The sequence below is a fragment of the Neopelma chrysocephalum genome, unplaced genomic scaffold (genome assembly GCF_003984885.1).
Source record: "Neopelma chrysocephalum unplaced genomic scaffold, ASM398488v2 Primary Assembly neopelma1_25, whole genome shotgun sequence".
Lineage (NCBI taxonomy): Eukaryota > Metazoa > Chordata > Aves > Passeriformes > Pipridae > Neopelma > Neopelma chrysocephalum.
The window spans coordinates 41682728-41704842 of NW_020897694.1; the positions used below are offsets into that span (position 1 = coordinate 41682728).

The following is a 22115-nucleotide window of genomic DNA, read 5'->3' on the forward strand; positions in this document are numbered from 1 at the left end:
AATGGAGCCTATTTGTCCTGACCCTATCACAGGAATTGTGCACGGATATTGTTTTGTGCTTCATTTTGTCCAGAGGACGTTTCTTTCCTGCTGCCCTATATTATTTATACCTAAGGTTTTTGAAAGGCCTGAAGCCATTGTGGCATGCTGCTAATTTTAGTGTTCTTACCCTGCTTCTTTGCTTAATATCCATGCACAGAAATTAACCTGTGCATGGATATTAACCTGGGAAATGGGGGTGGGGGCTTGCTGCAGGGGCTTTGGCAGGCAACCCCAGGTGCATGGGGCAGTCCTGGGGGTGAGCTCAGCATTGAGGACTGAGTGGCTTATGCTGTTGGCACATGGTAACTGTGGCATCAGCATTCCTGCATCAGTGTGTCTTCAGATGACTTTTGGCAAATTGAGACCCTGTTAAGATCTCTTGATGCTGACACAAACAAGGCAGCTGGAAAGGACAAGACCTGAGTGATAAACACAATCTGAAGCACTTATGGGTCTCCATTTACCAACAACTCCCTTTGTCACTCAAGGCAAGCACCTCAGCCTTGTTGCTGTGTTTCTTGATTGCTGGTGTCATCTGTTCACCCTGTTTGTGCTGTAAAAGAAACGTTGAGTACATGGTAATAACGGATTTTAAGAGAGAATTAGCCTGTTTGTTTAGAAATCCTGCCTCCTGCTGGTCCTCTTTCGGCATTGGCTTTAAATTCTGCCCTTAGCCTTACCTTTACAAAATAACTCCCTGAGCAAATTCACTCCTAAATACAAGTAACCTCATTTTGTCAGTTATTTCTCATTCTCCCCCAAATTCCTCCTACCAGTTCTTTTGTTGAGAATGGGATGGGGTATTTGTGGGGCAGCTGCCTCAGATTTCTGGTCGGGGTGGTGGAGCTTTCCTGGGTACAGCGCAGATGTCGGAGTGTCCCTGTTACTGGCTTTGTCTGTACTTTTTCTCCTTAAGAGCTGTGAGTAAATCCACATAACTACTTATTCCTCTCTTTAACCTTCTTGCCATTCTTACCTTAGTTAGCATGTTCCTGTTTCTTTGTCTCAGTGGCCTGCTCCAGCTCCTCCCAGTTCAGATCTTCTACACATTTTAGGCTATGGTTTATGTCAGGCCCTAATGAAGATGTCGGATAAAATGCAGTACCAGATGTTAATTTGCTTGTGTGTGTCATCACTCTTATTTTTTAGGCAAGGCTTAGTCCCTTAAATTGCTCCTCAGTCTGTCATTTAATCTTGATTTTATTGCTGCTGCTGCTGGTTTCTGGTGTTACCAGGGCATGACAAAATGCCATATACTATCTCTAAGAGGTCTCCACATTGATCAAATCAGTAAGACACTCAAAGAATGATTTTTTTTAACCTTTATATTATAGGTACCCATGAATCTGGGATTTTTTTCTTTTTATTTTGTTGCCATACACACAGCCCTTTCATGCCCAGAAGTGCTATTTTTATGTCTAATTCACTGTACACATGTAATGCACGGCAGCTTCATAAGCATCTCTTGTCCTCACTGCGCAGGCTGGTGATAAGCTCTTCCCTCATTTATTTAAATCTTTTCCCTTTGTGCTGTGAGGTGCTTTTATATCTCTGTAAGATTGCGTGTCTGGGCAGGTGTTCCTGGTGGAGGTAGATCTATATAATTAGTAATAGTTTTCCCCTGTGGACTAGGCTACAGAGAGATGCTGGGTTCTGTAATATGTATTGACTGGGCAATCTCTTTTGAGTGTTTTTTAAACAGGATGCTGGATCTCCTAGAAGCTCTGTTGTGTATGGAAGCATTATTTCCTATGTAGAAGGTTTTTTCAATGCCCTTGGGATGTCCTTTGGAGAAAGACAGGTATGGAACATCTCTTCTATGTGTTCTAGTATATGGTAGCAACTCCAGTGTTATGTTTTATAGAATGCTTTCCAAAAGCATCAGATGTTACAAAGTAGTTGATGGTTTTAGTAAACCTTTCTGCTTCCAGTTTCTTCTGTGATGTCTTAGGAGAGCGTGTGAGCAGGTGGAACAAAGTGTGGGCTTTTTTCTTCTCAGAAGTACTCTTGTGCGGCTCCTGCGCCAAGGGTGCTGTCGAAATCAGAGTCTGAGGAATGAAATGAGAAAAAGTTGGCATTAGAGGCCTTTAAGTCGGTCCTGTTATGTGTCTGGCTTTCCCCTAGCTTTTCCTTTTCTTTCTGATGGTGGCACCCAGGCTGGCTTTGGTAGCTGTGTGAATATTTGCAGTTGTGACCCCCTTGCATAGAGCAGAAGCTGAGGTCCTGCTCCTCTGCAGAAAGCAGGGGTGGGGGAAAGGGGCTGCTCTGCCTTGAGCCATGGTGGGTTGTGGGTAGGGGAGAGCACTGAGGGGGGGGGGGGGGGCCCTTACATGTCTAATTCATGGAAAGACAGGAGTGGGGAGAGAAAAAAAGGAGAAAAAGGTTCAAAGCAAAGTACTGCGCAGGAAAGAGGGTCATAAATATGGAGTGATATCCTGATATAGGGGAGCATTTAAAATAACACAAGATGTTGGAGAATAGCAGGCTGTTCTGTGCTCCACTCCTGCTCAAATATGGAGTTGAATACCAAGAAGTGGACGAGTTTCTTTAGAGAAACTGTTCTGCAGAAATTTATTTTGGGGAGGGGGAGAAGAGGATAAGAAAATGTAAATAACATTATTCATCCTTTGAAAGTCAGGCAGTATAGCGATAAATGTGTTTATTTACTCCAGTTCTTTATGGATTTTCTCACAAAATTTCTTTCAGAACAGTAGCTGGATGTGATTTGGCCATGTGTTATTCCTCATAGCCTGTGGCTTGTATCTTAATTTTTCGTGGCATAAGAAATACTTAAATTTTTCTCTAAGTTGGGTGGTAAAGTCATTCCTCCAGATTCTGGGCTGCCTGTATGCAGGTGTCTGCTGCACCTGTATTTTTCCTGAAACAAGTATCTGAATGCTTTTCTTTGTTGTAAGCTGTGCTAGTTTCTCTGTGGCAACAGGATCAGCAGAAGATGCTGCTCTGAGGAAGGGAGGGAGGAAAGGAGGAAGGAAGGAAGCAAGGAAGAAAGCAAGCACATCAGACTCTTTTCTGTCCCTCTGTTCTTTCAGATTCCAGTAAATTAATTCATCAAAATCTTCATCAGAAAGGTCCCCAGGCTACCACACGTTAGTAAATAAAATGGTGCAGGCATTGTTCTCTGACCTTGAGACCAGCCACAACAGTTCAGCATCCCACCTTTCTTGCCCCTTAGGCAGGTAGCCCCAGGCATGCAGCTGTGAGTCCCAGCATGTGGGCTGTCTGGGAGAGGGCTGGCTGGCCTGGCCACTGCTGTGCCAACAGCTTAGTGTAGAAGATACAGGGAGCAGTGTTTGGGCCCTCTTCATTTGGATGTTTGCACATAGCCTGTGGGTCTGTCTTGCTCTTGAGCTGGGACTCATCTCAGCTAATCAGCTGTACAGTCTAATGTAGCTGCTTGTGCTTCTGAAGTTGTCAGTGGGGATGCTAAGGAATAGTTCGTCTTAGTCTGGTGGTTGTATAAAATAAGACTGCCTGTCTCTCTCTCTCTCTCTGCATTGGCAGGAGAAGGATCTTAGCCCACAAGGAGGTAAGATGAATCCATCAAGAGATGATGAGTGGAAACTGGCTTGCCTGTTTTAGAGCTGGGGAGCACTGGTGAGAGCTTTTGCTCTGCCAAAGAGTGATGAGTGTATTGCAGGTGCAGCTGGGGCAAACTGGTGATCATCTGTGGGGAAAGCAAGGGCCAAATTTCCGTATAAAACTTCATACAAGCTCTTTGGATTGGTTAGTACTGCAGGAGAAGAAACTGGAGATCAGTCCTGAGAGGCTACACAGTGTTTTATGTGGAAATCGGATCAGTTCATCTCCTAAAGCTGCCCCTCCTTTTGCAGGATCTCACTCCAGTAGGTGCCTGGTTTGAACTCCGTCAGTGGTGTTTGTAGAGGCATGTTTGCTACTCCCATCATCATTTTTCTTTCCTCTCCCTTCTGTATTTAGGCATTTATCCTGCTCTTTTACCTGCCCTAGGTTACTATGGAGCATTTCTGGCACTTAGATTTATTACCTTCTTCAATCTCATAAACCTTTTCTTTAGTATGGTTACATGTTTTGAAAGCTTGGGGAATTTGCTGCATCTCATGCTTTTATCTTCAATAGCTTCCCCCTCACCTTCTCCTCCTCCTCTTTGTTTGTCAGTGACCTCTGAAACTGCTCCCTTTCCTTTCCATCCTGCTGTTCAGTGACTACAGTCCCCTCTGGCTTTAATTACTCAGCTGCTCTTCTGCTCCCAGATGAGCGTTGCTGGCGGCAGCTTCACCCCCCACCTTGGTGTGTTTTATGTTTCACTGCTCTGTTGGCTGTTCCCCCTCTCGTGTCTTAGTGATAAAATACCACAGTGGCCTTCTCTTATTTATTCGAGGTTCATCTTTTTCCTGCCCCTTAGGAGTTTGCCTCTAATGAGAAACAGGGATGGTCTCTCTGCCAAGAGTGAGACCAGGAGCCTGGCTGTGCCAGTGCTGAGGAGTGGCCTTTCTCTTCAGCTAACTCTCAAGCTCCCATCCTGGCAGCTGTTGGACCAGGACTCTCTAGGAGCAAGTCTGTTCTCTTCTTGAGGCATTGACCAGCGAGACTTCTACCAAGCCAGTGGGGGCTGAGGAAGCTCGGAGCTGGCTGAGAGAAGGAGGGGGCTTGGCTACAGCCAGAAAACGCCCACTCACCGTGTGCAATGGCTGCTGCTCTGTTGGGTTGAGTAGCTGTAACTTTGGGCAAGGTGGATCAGGTGAAAGTTCTGTGGATTTGGGGAGATTTTTCTGTTGATGCAAGGAGAAAGGATAGACTAGAGACTTAAAGTGAAAGTACTTACTTTTCCTGGTTTGTATTTCCTGAAGAAGGCCTGGAGCTCAAAGGCAGAGTAAAAGGCTGATGCATTTGCGAGGTCTTTGGACTTTTACAGCCAAGGAGCTGTCTGAGCTAGTGGCTGGACTTCCCTTGCTGTATTGGATTCCTGTTGCCAGGTCTTTCTTCCATTAATTTGTCTAACCCCGTTTTAACTTATGCATACTTTTTGGCATCTTGGAGGTTTTCTGTGGTGACGAGATCCACACTCAGGTTATGCAGTGTGTTATGTTCAGGTCAGAGCACTCTGCTGACCTCCAACATAGATGCTTTCCTGTGTAGGAATACACTGAACTACTTCCAAATGTGACTCCACTGTAACTTTTTGTCCAGCATTAGTGAGATGGTGACATTTTAATCCTACCAATATATGGAAGATGTACAACCAAGAGAGGTGATGAGGCCTCAGTGTGTTCTGCTGAGTTGGGGTTGATTTTTTTAAATACCATTCTCAGATGTTTGTAAAGCACGCTGTTTGATTTCTAGGTGACTGTGGGAGGAGACAACTCTGCAGTGCTCTCTAATGTCCTTGACGAGCTTGTGAGGTTCCGCACAAGGGTCCGTCACTATGCGCTGGCTCTGCCAGAAGCAGCAGATGCTGTGCCAATGGAGGAGGGTCCAAGAGTTAATGAACCCAAACAAGAGCAGAAGGAAAAGAGGAAGCAGTTAATGCGGGAGAGAAAACCCCTCCTGGAGGCTTGTGACAGTCTTCGTGAAGACCTTGCTGCCTTTGGAATCCAGCTAAAGGTAGAAGACAGTAACCCTCTTTGAGAGACTGTTAATCACTTTTTAAGAGAATGCTTATTTTTGCCCTTTGTTCCCCTCCAGTAGCTTGCAGTGTTGTTTCTTGCTCCCTGTGTGACTGCAGTAGCAGGAGGTGGAAGTCAAGCCCTTGTCTGGCTGTACTGCTGCCTTCTCTTCTGCTCCCCCTCAGCCTCGTGTCTCCATGCAAGCTGTACCTACTTCTGCAGTTACTAAGGATGTGCTGTTTAGCCATTGAAAATCTAATATTCAGAAATCTCTAAGTTGCCCAAGTTCAATCCAGAAGGAAAGGTATGAGTAATGTGTGCAATCTTAAAAAAGATTGCAAAGGAACTGGGAAGTAAACTGAGATGACTTATAAAAATAACGCCTTCCTTCTACCCTCTCCAAATTCCCCACCAAAAATAAGTCCTCATGAGAAAGCCTCTTCCATCTTCAGCAGCTCCATTCCCAACTGTTCCTGAGCCACAAGTACTTTGCTGATTCCTGTACCACTCTTCTCTCCATCCTGCTTTCTACTTTTAGCCTACACCTAATGCCACTCGTCATTTCCTTTACCTCAGTGGCACCTCCTGCTCAAGAGAAGCCCATCCATTGTGTTACTGCCTTCTCCTGGTTTCAAGGAGCTGTGTTACTTCTGTAATGGCCCTGCTTCTTCCAATTCCTCTTGTTCACTGCCCTTCTCACCTCTGCTCTACCCATTGGTTGGTCAGTGTTGCTCCTTACGTGCAGACAAATCCTTGTATTCTCTCCAGTGTCTTTTTCCTTCCCTCCAGTTTATGCTGCTTATTTTTCCCTCGCTTGGGAGCGTGCCTAGCCTGCTTCCATCTTTTTGCTGGTGGGGCTATAAAGCACAATGACATCAGGGAGGGACAATATACATCTGCTTTGGTTGCCCAACGTGAGAGCTGTCACTTGTCAGCACACCTGTTAAAAACAGCTGTGGAGCGTGGTCACTGTCTAAGGATCTCGGATGAAAGCGAGCGTGCCGATACAAACTGGGTGAGCGCCGAAGCACTGTGGTGGTGAGCTACAGCTGTGAAAGCAAAGGAATACTCTGAGAAGCTGGAGTATCTGCTTCCTTTAACTTGTTTGTAAATCCTCACTCCACTCATCTGTCAAGCAAGTTTGAAAATCCAAACAACTGTGCTGAGACAAAGTCTTGGAGAAGAAGCCTGCCTTTTGATCTATTGGCAAAACAGCCACAGCCCCATTTCCACCCTTGTGCAGATTTGTTTTGCTTTGTTTTTAAAGGGATTTACATGTGAAAACTTCACAGAAATTGACCAGAACCAGGATTCAGACCATTCCATTTATTTAAAAAATGTTTTTAATAACCTGAAGCTCAGCATAATGTCTCTTGCTCCTCCTAGAAGAGATTGCTCCAGAAGACAAAGCACAGGTGCACAGATGAGCACACACAGCACATATCCAAAGCTGAAGTCCTGCTTTTTTTGCTGATACCATGGAAGTATCCAAAGGTGTGCTGTGAAGGTTGCTCACATCTTGTTTTTGCAAATCCTAAAGAGTCCTGTGAACATGCAGCTCTGCAGTTCCTGACACAGGCTCACCAGAGCACACATGCAACAGGACATGGCCTTACCCAAAGCAGGGCTCTCCGCACCTTCCTACTCAGCAGGAGTCTGCTTGTCTTGAGTCGGCTGTTACAAAGATGCCCTGGTAAAACAGAGCCCACCAGGGGGGTGCTGCTTGCCTAGAAGTGCTACCCAGCCTCTCATTGCCACAAAACTTTTGAGCCTGATGACATGCACGCAGCAATGCCTCTGCTAACAGGTTCCAGTCTGTCACGTGAGGCTCAAGTAAGCCAGCAACTTCTAAAGTCCATGTGCAGGAGGAAAAGCAGCAGAACAGATGAAGCGGACAAGCCTCATCTACATGCAGAGCAGACTAGGAACACCCCTGTTTTGAGGGAGGGCAGGGAGGGGGTGGCTTGAGAACCAACTCAGTCTCCTTAAAAATCAGCTTTGTAAAAAGGGTAATTTCTCCTTCAGATTCTAAGTTTGTTTCTTCTCTCAGGCTGCTTGATGTAGATGATGTTGGCTGAAGTTACCTAACTTGCATCAAACTGATTAAAAAAATACCCATTTGTCTTTTCATGTCATTATAGCATGCTTGAAACGCAAGCTCAGCTGCGCCGCTAAGTGAAATGTAGTGATTGTGTATTTATGCATCAAAAATAGTTTTCACTTTAATGTAAAAAAAATTCAGCATTGTATCCCAGCATCTCTCATGAGTCAGAGCTCATATTCAGATTAACTTTTCAACCACTGCAAACAGCTGGATCTAAATAGTCAGAAATATTCCGTTTGACTGCAGTACTGTCTTTCAAAAATATGACAGTATTACACTATCCCCAAGTTCAGAAGGCGATCAATACATATTCTCATGTATTGACCATAAGTGTTTTCCATGTACATGAGCCATTCAAACATGAAAATGCAATTGCAGGAGTTGAGCAGAAACTACTCATGTGAGAGTCTACACCCCACTGCAGCATCCCACACTGAAGAGGTGACATTTCGATTGTGTTTCTTCCTTCTTAGCTGGGAAGGATTATCTGTGTTTGTTTTACAGCTCTGAGCATTATTAGTAGCAGTGGCATTCCTCCGAGATGGTATCACCACCTCCTTTGCCTAACTAACTGGATTAATAGCTTTGCTGTATGAATCTTGTTTAAAAACCTGTGCCTCCACATGCTGGGACTAACCTGGATACTTTTTCTTACAGGACAGAGCTGCTGTTTCAACCTGGGAAATTGTGGAAGGAGGGCAGACAGAGCAGCAGACTGAGAAACAAAGCTGATCCCTCATCTTTGGACTTGTTTTTTATTTCAGCTGCTTTGGCAACCGTTGTAAATATTAATTCTTTCCAAATAAAGTCTGTGGAATAGAATGGCTAACAACAATAATCTGAGCAAAACTGTTGGCACTGCCATTGGGTAAATAAATACAGGCCTTGAAGTGCACATGGCAGAAGCATCCAGAGTGCAGGGCAGCAAGGAAGCAGCTTGACTTACACCGACACTGGCATACTCTGCTGCAGAAATGTTCCAGCTCCAAGTGCTCTGTGATTTGCCTTTGCACCCTCTTCTGCTGAGCTGACACTGAGAATTAAATATAGCAAAGGAAGAGGCAAGAACTTAGGCCTGTCTTTGAGGGTGAAAACACTTAGTTTTATGCCTGTTCGTTCAACAATTCTGTTCCTCTCAGACAGAGAAGTGGGGGACACTTTTAGCCTTGAAGTATTTCCTTATTGCAGTGGTGCTGGTTTGGTCCTGTGAAACCTTTACCTGTAATATGGTGGTAATGCAGTTTGCTTTTGCACAGAATACACTGAGATTTCTCTAGCACTGGGAGTGCAGCACACTCAGGATCTCTCCATCATAATTGGGAAGATAAAATTAGGATGCTTAGCTAGTACCTGTTCAATTACCTTTGCTTTTGCCATTGTTTGCATTAAAAACAGTCCCTGGCTGCTATGGCTGTAGGCAGAGGTGCAGAGGCCTCTCTTACCTGTGAGGTGACCTGTGTTCTAGGGCCTGAGTTGATATGGGGCTGGTACTTACCTATGGGCACACTTTCTTTAAATCAGTTTATGAAAAGATAAAAACCAAGCAGAACATGGGTTCATCTACAGGGCACTTCTGTGCATTGTATTTTCAAATTGTCTGTTCCAAAGGATAAAGGCTTTCTTTTCTACTGTTGGGAATAAAACATGTAGCTATTTTTCTGTTCCCTTTCTCCATTATTGGTACTTCTAGAAAAGATGGAGGTGTCTCTTCACCAGCACTGGGGCAGGTGCTTATTTGACACAGCTGGAACTGTACTCTGCTAGTGGCAGTGTTGTAGCAAACTAGAGTGAAGGGCAAGCAGGCAGCTCAGTTGTGGGAAATGTGATCAGCACACACCAAACAAAGTCCACACAGTCAATTTGCTATTATTTTTATTTCCTACCAAAAGAAACTGCTACATTTCCAGAATGTTTAAAAAATGTACCAATTTGTATACATTAGTGAATAACAGAGTTACAACTTCTGTGTAGATTTTAAACCAACACGGCAGGTTGAAATCTGTACTGAGCTCTGTTAATTGATTTTTGCCTACAAATGTCATTTAGATTATAATACCACTGATGTTCTAAATACAAAAAAAAAAGGCAGTAGCTGTTTTAAAATCAGTTTTAACTTGCTGATTTAATTTAAAAGTAGTCAGGCTTCTCAAATAGATTTAGGGGGAAAAATAACAGTAGCTTAAGTTTCCCCAAAGATGCAGACAGTTTACAAAACTGCTTAAGTTAAACACTAAAACCTCATCTCTTAAGAGTAGTCTGTGAACCCTCATAGACCAACATGAGCAAACATTTAAAAACCTATCTTAAAAATAGGTAACTGGTTTAGAAAGAAAAACAAAAATGCATCGGGGTGAGGTAGTAGTCACAGTGCATCCAGAAATATCAACTCTAAGGGCTGAAGGGAAATACTTGGAGCAGCCTTTCTGATTCCAGGTGCTTTCTGCAGGCAGCTATTGAAGGTATGAGAACACAGTCTGACTGGTCTGTGGGACACCACGTGCCAACCTAGAGCTGGAGCCCTGCACAGGAGTGGTTGTAGTGAACAGGTAACATCTATTGCAATAACCAGACACGTTATGCGCTTGTTCTGTGCTTTAATGAGCATAAACACTTGGAGCTGGATTGGAGGCTCAAGGGCAGTACCCATTTAAATGTTCTTGGCATGAACTTGTCCCCCTCTCCATACTGGTTCAGTCCCTACAAGCTTTGACTGAATCTCCAAAAATTTAACAAATTGTAGTGTGCAAAAATCCCACATAAGTTCCTCTTTATACCTAACGCTTCCCTGCCCTGCCAACGTGCCAGATCAGTGTGGCCCTAACAGTGTCCTGTCTCGCAAAGATCAGACAAAAAGCCTCTGTGCTCTAAAAAAGTAAAAGTACCAAGTACTAAGTACTGCACTTGAAGCTCAGACACCAACTACCATTTTTCTGTTCCTGTCTTTAACCTGCAGCATACAGCTGCCTGCACACTGCTACGACAGTACAGGTACATGCTGTGGGCTGCCTTCAACTCGTATTCCTGCTGGCTAATTACTATCCACCTATGGACCTGTGTGCTGGTCTTCTCTGAGCTCTAACCCAGCAGGCAACTGGAGTTTTAAAAGCACTTTACTACTCTTCCATGATCACTGAGAGTCTGACAGTTCTGTTGGGTATCACTGAGTTTCTTGCCCCACCTAGTACCTCTCCAAATGATAATTTCACAAATTTATCACATAGAGTTCCAGATGAGTCAAGACCAGATAAAGAAACAGAAATTTAATTTTTTTTTCAGGTAAGCCTAATTACTGTTTAATGAATTTTGCTGCTGAGATACCTACAGTATATCCTATTCTGCCAGGGGGGGAACCTTTTAAAAAAAAAACAAAATAAGACATTGCAGGAAGGGGTGCCTTGTCCAAATGAATGCTGCCTCTGGGACCAGGAATGGGAAAAGGCAACTAATTACATTCAAAATCTACAGCAACTCTCATGCACTCCCTTTCCAAAGAGGCTTATTTTTTGCTTCTTAATATACTAGCATGGCAAAAAACTGAAGTGCAATAGCTAATTCTAGACAGAGGTTCTAAGAATGACAACATGATAACCTTGGTGCAATCCAAGAAATTCAGTTGAGCTGGTGGAAGAATTTTATCTAAATATCAAGTGCATTTTTTTTGCTGTTCGCACTTTAGTTATTGCTCAATAACTATCAAAAAGAACAGAGGAATACTTTCAGTTTAGTTTTATTATATTATAACAGATCTGCAACTACAGCTTATTTCAGCCAAAACATTTTTGTATTCCAAACTCTTAAAAAATATCTACATTAATCATATTTTTCTATTCTTAAAAATAAAAAAGATCTACCTAACATACCAATGTTGCTACAGCACTTGAAAGGGTGCATTACTTATGTAAATTCTACGATACATGTAATTACTCTTGCAGTCATTGTTCTTCCTTTTCTTCTTCTCTGCTGCTTTGGCTTCAAGTTTCATAAAGTTTGCTGAAAGCTGTTCCAACTTCTGAAACCATGTCAGAGGCTGTCATTGAACGTCCGAATTTTTGAAAGGCTTGGTGGTTAGACTGCCTCGTAAGAGAGCAAGCTCCAAATGCAGCCACTAGAAAGGGATTTTGACTAAAAGGAAAAAAAAAAAAAACCCAACATTATCAAGAGAATCCAAACACTCTTGTGCAATCCATAAGGTGGTGGACATCATCTTTGTACCCCTAAATGCTGGGAAAGCCTCTTAAGCAAACATCTGTTTCTCAGACTCACTGCAGAACATCTTTGCCTGAATTTTTTTTAACAAATACTTCCCTATCCATGGCATAGCATGTGACTGACTCAGAAACCACGGCCAAAGGACGCAAGAGGAAAAACAGGCTTAAGAAGTGGGGAAGAAGGTGATCCATGTCTAGTTTCACTGATTTGATGCTTCATCCTTTCCTACAGAAGAAGACCAAATATTATCTGGCAGCCTTTTAACTCCCTTTCCTCTCCATTTGCTGGGTAACTCTGTTTAGTTTTGTCTTGCAGGGGTTGGGGGAAAGATGTGGGGATGCAGACAAGAGATGATTTTTAACAGGGCCATAGTGACTTCTCCAGAGCCCTCATGATACCAGCTTAAAAGTGGCACAGTGACAGCCATAGCCCACGACAGAAATTAGGCACACTGTCTTAATGTCTCCTACATGCTTACAAACGGCCTAAGAGAGCGTACCCAGCCCCAGACCTCAAACGCTGAACATCCCCTGGAGAAGCCAGCACAGTCTTGCCGCCTCCAGAGCACCTTTTCACAGGCTGGGCCATGGGAGTCACTTTTGCTGCCTTACAACAGAAAGCAACTGCAGAATAGTTCAGCAGCCAGTGCTGTGCTCCAGGTTCTGGCTGATTAAAATCCTCACAAAGTTCAGCCACAGCTGAGGCATCGCTGCCTGTGAGCCACTAGGGACCTACTGACTCCTCTGCCAAGTGAGAGTTTTGTGAAGGATCCTGAGGTAAAACACAGTCAAAGCAGGACATGAGTTTACAATTAGGTGTTACCTAAGGGGCAACTCCATATAACTCATCAAGGTGCAGGAGTATTTAAGCCACTCTGAGAGTCAATCCTGGATGCCCAAATACTGTTCTGAAACAAGAGCTGTGCACAGGCTCCTGGGCTCAAGGCAGTTAAAACACTTGTTTCAAAATTCCACTCTGCACAGACCTGTTTTGAAATGACAGAACCAGGCACAAGCGTGGAAAGACTGGCTGGACTGCCTGCAGTGCAGTCTGCAAGCAGATGCCCTGACTCACTGAACCCAAGAAGCTCCTCCTCTCCTGAAATACACAAGGTAGACAGGATTGGTACAGCAGGTGTTTGTGAAGGGTCACCTTAACACCACCACAGGAGACACAATGTATTGCTGATGCCAATTATACTTTTCCTTCATCTATAAAATAAAGGAGTTTCTGAGCAAGCTGTTTGGAAAAGCCACAGGAGTTCAAGTCAGGAGAGCCTGGAGAACATGTGCTGCCTTTGCTAATCTCTCCAACAATTTCATACTGCTCTGTTGTACCCCAAGGAAAAATGAAGTCACTCTTTTAGCGAATAAAACCGAAATTCCTCCGTTAGTGACAGCTGCAACTCTTCCATTTTGGGTATGTTAGATTTCAGAATTTTAAGGTCTGGTTCAATTGGTCCCTCATTCCTCCAGGGGCACCTACTGCAGTGCCCTTGTGGTAAAACAAACACAGACTAGTTAACTCCCATGAACATCTAACTGTGTGCATCTGCATGCAGCATCCAAAAAGAGTACAAAAGATCTCCACTCCTCAAACTTTCATAGCTCATTACTTATAGAGAAGAGGGACTGTAACTCCCTGACTGCTTTTATCAGGGTTCCTTTCAACTTCATTTAAAGCAGCTGCTTTCACAGAAAGACTACATGACTATATGGACCAACTAGTCAGACAGGAATTGATGTAATTTAACAAAAAGCCAACAGTCAGCTACATGGCTGCTTTATGTATGAATAAACTGGACTGCCGTTTGGCCTTTAAAAGAGTTACACTCTTTGAAACAGTATTTTATTTGCAAGTTTCAACTTACCTGCCCCACTGAATTACTTAGGCACAATGCAGAAGGATTCACCAAATTACAAAAACAAAGTCAAATGACATGTTTTTTGAATTACAGAGATGCTACTACCAGTGACTACCACTTACTTATTCTTCAAACTTTCAGCCTGCATTCAGCTGTTTTGAAAACGCGTATCTCATACATAACTGTCCTCGGGAATAGATCCAGATTCATGCTCTTTTTCTGCCTCAGACTTGGGGATGTTAGATTACTGAAGGGTTTGTCTTATTAAATTATTACTATGTAGACTGCTCTAGAACACACATTTTTTAAAAGTACGTGGATATCTTTGTACCAACAACTCTGATTTCATTTGGAAATTTATACAGCGGGTCTACAAAAGTTGCCACAGGAGAACACAGACTCATAACAATTAAGTTAATTATTAATATTCATACCCATTTGTTTTTTCAGCTCCAGCAACAAATGCCCAGTGTGCTAAGACTCCAAGAGAACCAGAAAGAAGGTCCCCCTGTCCACCACATCTTCGGCTGCTTCCTTCATGACTGCATACGAGTACTACAAACAGACAAACAGAAAACAAAGTCAGGTGCTTTTTCCCTTCCATTTACAATGACACCACTGCAGCTGCAAGGGTTATTAACCTCTGAGGCACACAGCAATGAACAGGTGACAGACTAATGAGAGACAGCAGCATACACTGAAGTACACTATTCTTAAAAAAGAAAAATTATTGCATCAACATTTTTAAAAATACTTTTCTGATTACCTTTCAATACTTTACAAATAACATCACACAACATACACACTTTATGCACTTCACTAAGCCTGCACAGATGAGTTTAGTGATTCATGTGCCACGATGAGCCATTACCTGAACTGGACCAGGTCCCTCCACAAAGCCATCGCGTAAATGCAATCCTTCAGAGTCTCTGACCTTCCGAGTTTGTGAATGTAAACCAAAGCATTTCACAAAGAGCAAACGCAAAACAGAACTAAAATCTCAAATCTTCTACCATGCCCATCACAAAGGTTTTTTACTGAAAACAGCCTTTTCCTCAGGCTTTGTAAAAACCATATGCAAGACAGATTTGTTTTTTCTGCCAATCAAGTGTCCTTAGCATCCATGTATGTTTCTGTCAGCAGTGTCACTGTGGATAGGCTCTGTCGGGTTATCAGATGTCACATTTCTATTTTAAATATACAAAGGACCTTGGTCAAACTGATCTCTTTGTGGAGGTTTAACTATGAGGAAGATGCAAGTGGTTTCACTACATTTAACTCCTTTGTTCTCCACTCTTAACAAGCCCAGGCAGGAAGCCTAAAGGACACCTAAGCCACACAAAAAGAAAACAGCATCAATTCTGCTACCCTTCTCCAAACTCTCTTGTGTACCTACCCTTAGCTTTTCTTCTTGCTTGGCTCTGAAAAAAAAACCCAGGAGAAATTTATTTTCCTCTCCTAGGAGAATGGAAGAGCTGGCAGAATCATCAGTGGCCAAGTAGTGATCCTTAGCATCTCCAGCCAGCTACTGCAGAGCTACTCAGGTTTAGGACTGTGCACACAATTGTTTGTGTGCTCCCAAGCACACCAAATACACAAGCAAAGGATAAAGCAAGACATTGCTTGGAGAACACCTCTTACCCCAGGTCACCTGGGCTGGGTTTCTCCAAGGTGTATAAACAGAGCAGCCCAGGTGGTTTAGAGGGAGTAGTACCCATATTTTTTAAATGGATTTTTTCTCTTACAAACTCATGGGAAAAATCTGAACAAAACTGAAGGACTTGCAGATAAATCTTCTTAAATAGCAAGCAGTAAAAAACTACATAATGCCAATAAACCCCTTCCAGTCCATTAGCATAGTTCATTTCTGGAACAGCAAAGAATTGTACTTCACTTCCATTTCCTACCAATTCTTCCAGCAATAATTGCTGGGCTTGTGAGGCCAGGCAGTTGTGTGTGTTTGCTGCCACTGAGAGGGCAAAGATTCATTAGTCACCACGAACACAACAGACACCACTGCAGCGTTGCCAGCAGTTCATTTTCCCAATCACTCTTCTCTCCTTCCCCCTCCCCCTCTCAAATTAAGATTCTGGATGTGTTTCTCAGTGAGCAGTAGCTAATGTCAAATTTCACAAGTTAAATGCCCTTCTGAGTTAGCTATCTGAAGAAGGTATGCCCTTTTAGGTGCGTGGTTTATTCTTATTTTTATTTTAAATACAGTGCTTTGGAGAAATTACCTCTAATTCTGCTACTTTGAAGACGCTATCTCACAGGATTTTCACTTTGAGGGCTTGAACTCCCAGCAGGAGGCAGGATGGAAATCCTCTGTTCAAAAGCTTTGGGGCCTTCTGACTGACAGCTGAGCACAAGCCCCTGCTTATTAGCTGTATGTCACCATCTGCCACTATTCTGTAGCCCCACAACCTTCCAGTCATTTTTGAGCTGTACAGGAAAGCAAGCTCTCCTCAAACTAGGCCAATTATAATACTCTGCTAAAAAAAAAAAAGTGGTCTTTTGTTTGTGGTTTTAGAAAAGTAAGTCTCAAATATGTGCAGACTACCTCACAGGGAACAACAAAAGCAGACCTTTGTACTCTGCACAGAGATGCTGGAAAACAAATCCATGGAATACCTTCAAAGAAGCAGAACTACAGGAAATTCACTTGAATGACGGAGAAGTATAACGCTTGGGCAATTCTTTGTGCAGAAGCTCAGCTGATCAAAGAACATCTCAGAATAAAAGGATGATGAACATTACAACAGGCAATGGGAAAAGGATTTAAAAATTCCTCTGAATTACAGTCACTATTAAAAGTTTTTAAAACAAAAGAAGGAATCCCAACTACCATCAAGACAAACTGGCATATTGCCAAATCAACATAGGACAAAGTCTTCTAGATGGCTTTTCCCAGCCTTCTCCTAGAAAAATAAAATAACCTGCTGTCTTCCTACTCCCCCAGTGCAACATCCCCCACTAAATGTCTGTGCCCTGCCGTGGAGTCAGCTCCAGGAGTTCTTTAAGGACCAGGGGGGTGATGTCCTTATGTTGCAATGAGGAGTGACAACCAGTGGCAATGTTATAAGACCTCGATTAGACAGACATAACTGAACAGTCAGCGACGATGCCGAGAAGGTGGGCAGTTCTATTCCCTGGAGATATGCAGAACGATGTATTTACAGGAGGATGAAGCAATTTTTGGTCCATTGCTCAGTGAGGCTGCAGCACATTCAACTAGGGACAGACATGTACATCAGAAAACCTAGAAAACACGGTTCTTGGAATAGCTGAGGAGACCAAGATGACTGGACACGGGACAAAAAGGAAACTATAAAGACTAAAATCACCACAATCATCACAATGTGTCAATTTTGAAAGGCAGCAACCAGGGTCACTTAAGATCAGGTAGTCAGACACCAGTCCGATGCAAATAATGGAGAGTTTCAGCTATAGTTCAAATGACAGACCGTAAGAGAGAGAAACACAAAATTAGTGCTGGTCAAGGTGGCTTGGGTGTTGGGACAGGGTGTCTTTTTTTGTTTTCTAATAGATCTGGGCAACCAAATCTGATGTCATTATTTCACAGGGTGATGAATCAAAAAAACCCACCTCAGTATAAGTAACAGTCAGTTTTTTAATGAAAACTTTTTTATGCTAAATAACTTTGTAGAAAAAAAAATTACCCAGCTCCCCAGCACTTATCCATGCAGCACACACATACTATCATAGGAAAAGGCTAGATGAAATAAAAATGTCATGAGTGAAGAAACGCCTCCATGAGCTATGGCAAGGAGATCTGCTAGAGTTAGAACAACCACAGTTCTATTCAATAGTTTCAACACAGTCCCAGTGAGTTAACAGCACATAAATACTGCCAGAGCTTTAGGCAGCAAATACAACACATTCCTCACATATAGTCACATGGATTTCTTGCGTACCTAATTCCATGGAAATAATTTGTAATGAAATATGAGTGCAATAGAAACAAAAAATGGCAGGCTGTCATACTGATAGAATATTGGAAAGTAGAAATTCAAGAGTTTTAGGCTCCAAACAATTCAAAACTCTGCCCCAGACCTGGGCAACTATGGCCAAGTCATTTAGTAGCTCTGTGTTTAATGTATTTCAGGCCAAAAAAGAAGATACCATCACTCCCTTTTCAGCACTCCTTGAAGATATGATATGGGAAATTAGAATTTGGGAAAGCATTCAGACCACAATGTCACACTTAACTGTACCACTGCCAAATTTTAAGCTGAAAGAACTCCTAGCCCAAAATCTGCTGGCATATCAAAGTCCAGAAGAATGACCTATTTATGGGTATTGTATGCTTAACTTAAAAAACAAAACAAAACAAAAACCAACAGTCTGTTATGTAACTGAAAATAGCTGTCCTCTCTTTGAAGGAAAAAAATCAGAATGTAGCAGTTTTGCTGAGCTCAAGCACTGCAAGTTAACTGGGAAGCACAAATTTTGTGCTGTACACAGGCAGCACCATTTACAATGTCAGCTCCTAGATACATCACACTCAGAAAACAAAAGTAGTATAAAAAGTCATGTACCTCTGCTTGCTCCTGATTCACCATGTTCACACAGTAGTGAAAAAAAACATCCCAGAGATTAATATCTTTTATGTTTGTATTTAGAACACAACATGTGAAATATGAGATAGCTAGTTAAGGCTAAACACGTAGTACTGATGATGATAAAGAAGGCTAAAGAGCCTGTGAAACATCACATTTACTGGGACTGAAGACTGAAAGACAGCCTAGAGATTAAAATTTAACTCCTGAATCTCAGACATCCTGAACAATTCTTTGCACTTGCTTTCCTCTTACAGAGAAGGAGTTTTACGCTCACCCTGATGTGCTCTGGAATCCATGTATGAAACATACAGCCATTCTGACTTCTGCTACGACCCAACCGGATTAATCAGCTAACATGAGCCACCCTACACAACAAACACATTCTAGCTTAATTAAAAGGCTTAAGATTTCAATTTTCTATGCAAAATAATGTAGCTATCAAGGATCATTTTGCTCCATCAAATGCAAGATTCTGATTTAGACTATTATGAGATTATTAGTAAAATCTCAATATACATCTCTGACCTGACAGATACTTACACTAGTAAGAAATTTATCTTTTTCCTTTTGCAAGTTATTTCATAAAAGCACATAGCTGGAGATTGTGGAGTCCCAGAAACATGTCCCAGAGTGCATACAGACAGGGATACCAAGTTTAATGACTTTGGCTGGAAAAATAACTCAACTGATGTGGAAAATGTAAGTTGGCTTTTATATAAAGGGTGCTTATACTTTTATATTCCCTAATCACACTTTTAAAACTTAGATAAGTCCTTGAATGTGAGATACCAGGCAATTTAAGTTAAAAGATAATGACCCAAATTTTATATTAGTTTTCTTGGACAGGCACAGGAGCCAGGGGATGATCATGATGACAGGTGAGCAGTGCCAGGGAGACAGTAGGCTGGGCTGCATGGGCAGTAGAGTGCACAGTGGACAATGGACAGGAACCATGACCTCCCTATTTTGCTCACTCTGCAGAAGCAGGACTAGAGATGAAGGTGCTGCCTCTCAGTTAAAAATCCAGGCAAGATTTGCTCAGCAGCTGTGAGTGAGCCCCAGAGTGACAAGCACTGAATAGCTTCCTTTACAGCTGTACAGGGAGATGAGTGTCAGAAATTAGAAGTACTGCTTGGGGAGTTATGGCAAGAGTTGGCTTTTTACCCCACAGTCAGCAATCAGTATTGCCTCTTGCACGCTTCTTTGCTTCTCTTGACCATAGTCACAGCTGGGCAACTGGAGAGAAACTGTATTTGGCTATTGACTTCAGGTAAAAATAGTCACAGGCAGTAGCAGGATGGTTACCCATAAAGCCTGCCTCTTGGAAGGGAGGAGGGCTAAACAAAGGTGCTGGGGAAAATACAGAGGAACTCATTATAATGTTTAAAAATCAAAATCCAAATCCTCTACTTCAAGGACCTAACCAAATTTTAAACATGTTAGGAACTAAGACTGGTATAACCACACTTTATTATTGACCAGTTCTCCAAAGAATAATAAAATAATAACCTTAGAGAGCTGTGCCATAGCGAATAAAAGCTGACTTACCTTTTACCCACAGGCTGAGTACTCATTCCTACCCTGGTCAGTGATGGCACTGATATCACCTACCAAGAGCATGGTGAAGCTCATCTTTGTAGAGCAGGGAATCAACAACTGTAGACCAAGCTATAATGTGAAATTGCAAAAGGAAAGAGAAAAAGAGTATATAAAACTTAATTTAAAATCTTTGTTGATTATGTTTACAGGGCAGTTGGCAGCTCATGACTGAAATGAAGACAAATTACAGAAAACCCTCCTTTATAGCAGAAGACTACTACTGCTTACACAGAGGCCATTCGGTACTGACTTTGAGGTCGTAAGGAACCACCTGCACCAGCTAATCTGATCTGCAAAAACAAACCTCAAAGGTGTCCAGACACTTCACAGTATGGCAATCTGCCAAAGTCCCTGGCATGTTACTGTAGTAGCTAATTTCTATGTCTATTAATAAAATCTGCCTTACTTTGAATTTATTAAGCCTCAGCTCCCAAACAGACTTTATTGAGCTTCTCTGCTTAGATTACAAAGCTATTTGCTGACAGTAATCCTTCACCAACACCTGTACTTCCAGCTTATACCAAATCACCTGGTAACCCTTTTTGTCTTCAGCTAACAGAAGTAAATTGTCTACTGAATTTCCTACAGACTCATGAATAAAAGTACTGTGAAAATAACCACTACAATCACTCCAACTTACAAGGTATTCACCAAGTCAATCTTCCCTACTGCAAAATTTGGCACCCTCAAAAAGCCTTCCTTCCACAACAGCCAAGCACAAAACACTAAAGCTACATAGTAAAGTTTGCAATTTCTCAAATTCTGGTTTTCCTGGAGAGCATTGAGACTTACTTTTTCCCCCTCACTCCCTTTTTTTTTTTACCCAGAAAGCATGCATGCAGTGTATTCCTAAAGGAGAAAGTTTAGAGGTGATATATGAAAACTAAAGTGTCAGTATGCTAAGCACAGGAGCTCAAGCAGAAAATGCCTGAAAATAGGCAGGCCTTAAGCACTACAAAGGGATGATGACATGATAAATAAAGAGGAGTACACAGATCTTTTCATAATGTTTGTGCTCAGAGGACATTGGCCTGATCCAATGATCTGGATTTCCCTCACACAGGAATCAAGATGCGTGTTGTCTTAGCTGAAAAAAATTACATCAGATCATAAGAAGAGACAGATGAAAAAAGTTAAGACCAAAAAACCTGGGAGAGAGTTGAAGGTCAGTGACATGACAACATATTCCATGTTGTGGCACAGAGCACACAGTAGAATCTCCTTAATATAATTTTGCATTTGAGAAGCTTTAAAAAAATGACCGACAGACCAGACATAAAGAACATTCTTGTTAAAAGGAAGCTGAAGTCTATAATTCCTGAAAAATTCTCATGAACCTTCTTGCAAGTCATGCAAACTCTAAAAACAGTTTTTGTAGCAGACATTCTAACCTGCATTAAACCTGACAATTGCTTTCTTACAGCTCAGTAATGCTGCCTATAATGCCTATAATCCAGGAGACAAAGCATCAGTGATGGAAACAAGGTAAGAACAAGAAAGCAGCCTATAGCTGGATATCAATCAACAGCTATAAAGGCACAGAACTGGTTTTATTTCAAATCAAAAGCCACTTCACTAATAGAAAAAAATATCAGAACACAACAGAGACAAAAATCAAGGTGGGGTAAAAAAATAAAGCCAATGAAAAACCCCCAAACCACACAAGACATACACCAAATTTGTGCCACATGTGAATATTCAAAATTGAAACTGTAAAGAGTTTCAGTTGTTTCCTGTTTCTTTGAATCCCGCATGACAAGAGACATTAGAGACAGTGACCCTTCTCTCCAGAAACAGGGGGGGACAGGGGCAGTACACTTATTTCAAGAATAACAGCTCAAAAGGGGAGCAGACATATACTAGGCAATGTGTTCAATCTAAAGCGCTCACCAGTTTTCCCAACATACATAAGAAAGCAACATTCCCGTATAAAAATAACATTGTTGACATAAAAGCAGGAAAAGAAGACAACTACAGCACTCCAAAGCTGTCTAGCTGGCATAAACTGGAGTCAAGACATTTATCCTCTGGCAGCGTTCATCTTCCCTTAAGCCTGGCCAGACTGTCCAAGGCTACAAATCAAGGTTGTCATGGGTGCAAATATGACAGCA

At 42.3% G+C, this 22115-nt stretch overlaps 2 protein-coding genes across 11 annotated transcripts in view; one reads left to right on the forward strand and one right to left on the reverse strand.

The window, feature by feature from the left end:
- Window positions 1-9404, forward strand: part of CARS2 (cysteinyl-tRNA synthetase 2, mitochondrial) — a 37489-nt gene extending 28085 nt beyond the window's left edge. For all 4 annotated transcript variants that reach the window (XM_027675093.1, XM_027675089.1, XM_027675090.1 and 1 more), the window contains 3 exons: window positions 1745-1843; window positions 5383-5643; window positions 8407-9404. In XM_027675093.1, the coding sequence (XP_027530894.1) occupies window positions 1745-1843; window positions 5383-5643; window positions 8407-8481 (435 nt within the window). In that variant the 3' untranslated portion in view covers window positions 8482-9404. The remainder of the gene's footprint in view (window positions 1-1744; window positions 1844-5382; window positions 5644-8406) is intronic.
- A 200-nt stretch (window positions 9405-9604) lies between these two features.
- NAXD (NAD(P)HX dehydratase) overlaps window positions 9605-22115 on the reverse strand; it is a 53127-nt gene continuing 40616 nt past the window's right edge. For 6 of the 7 annotated variants that reach the window (XM_027675097.1, XM_027675095.1, XM_027675096.1 and 3 more), the window contains 2 exons: window positions 14257-14377; window positions 9605-11871 (listed from right to left, as the gene is read on the reverse strand). In XM_027675097.1, coding sequence (XP_027530898.1) covers window positions 11721-11871; window positions 14257-14377 — 272 coding nt within the window. In that variant the 3' untranslated portion in view covers window positions 9605-11720. Of the gene's footprint in view, window positions 11872-14256; window positions 14378-19953; window positions 20074-22115 lie in introns of those variants that run through there. The other variant, XR_003532916.1, reaches the window with a different exon arrangement.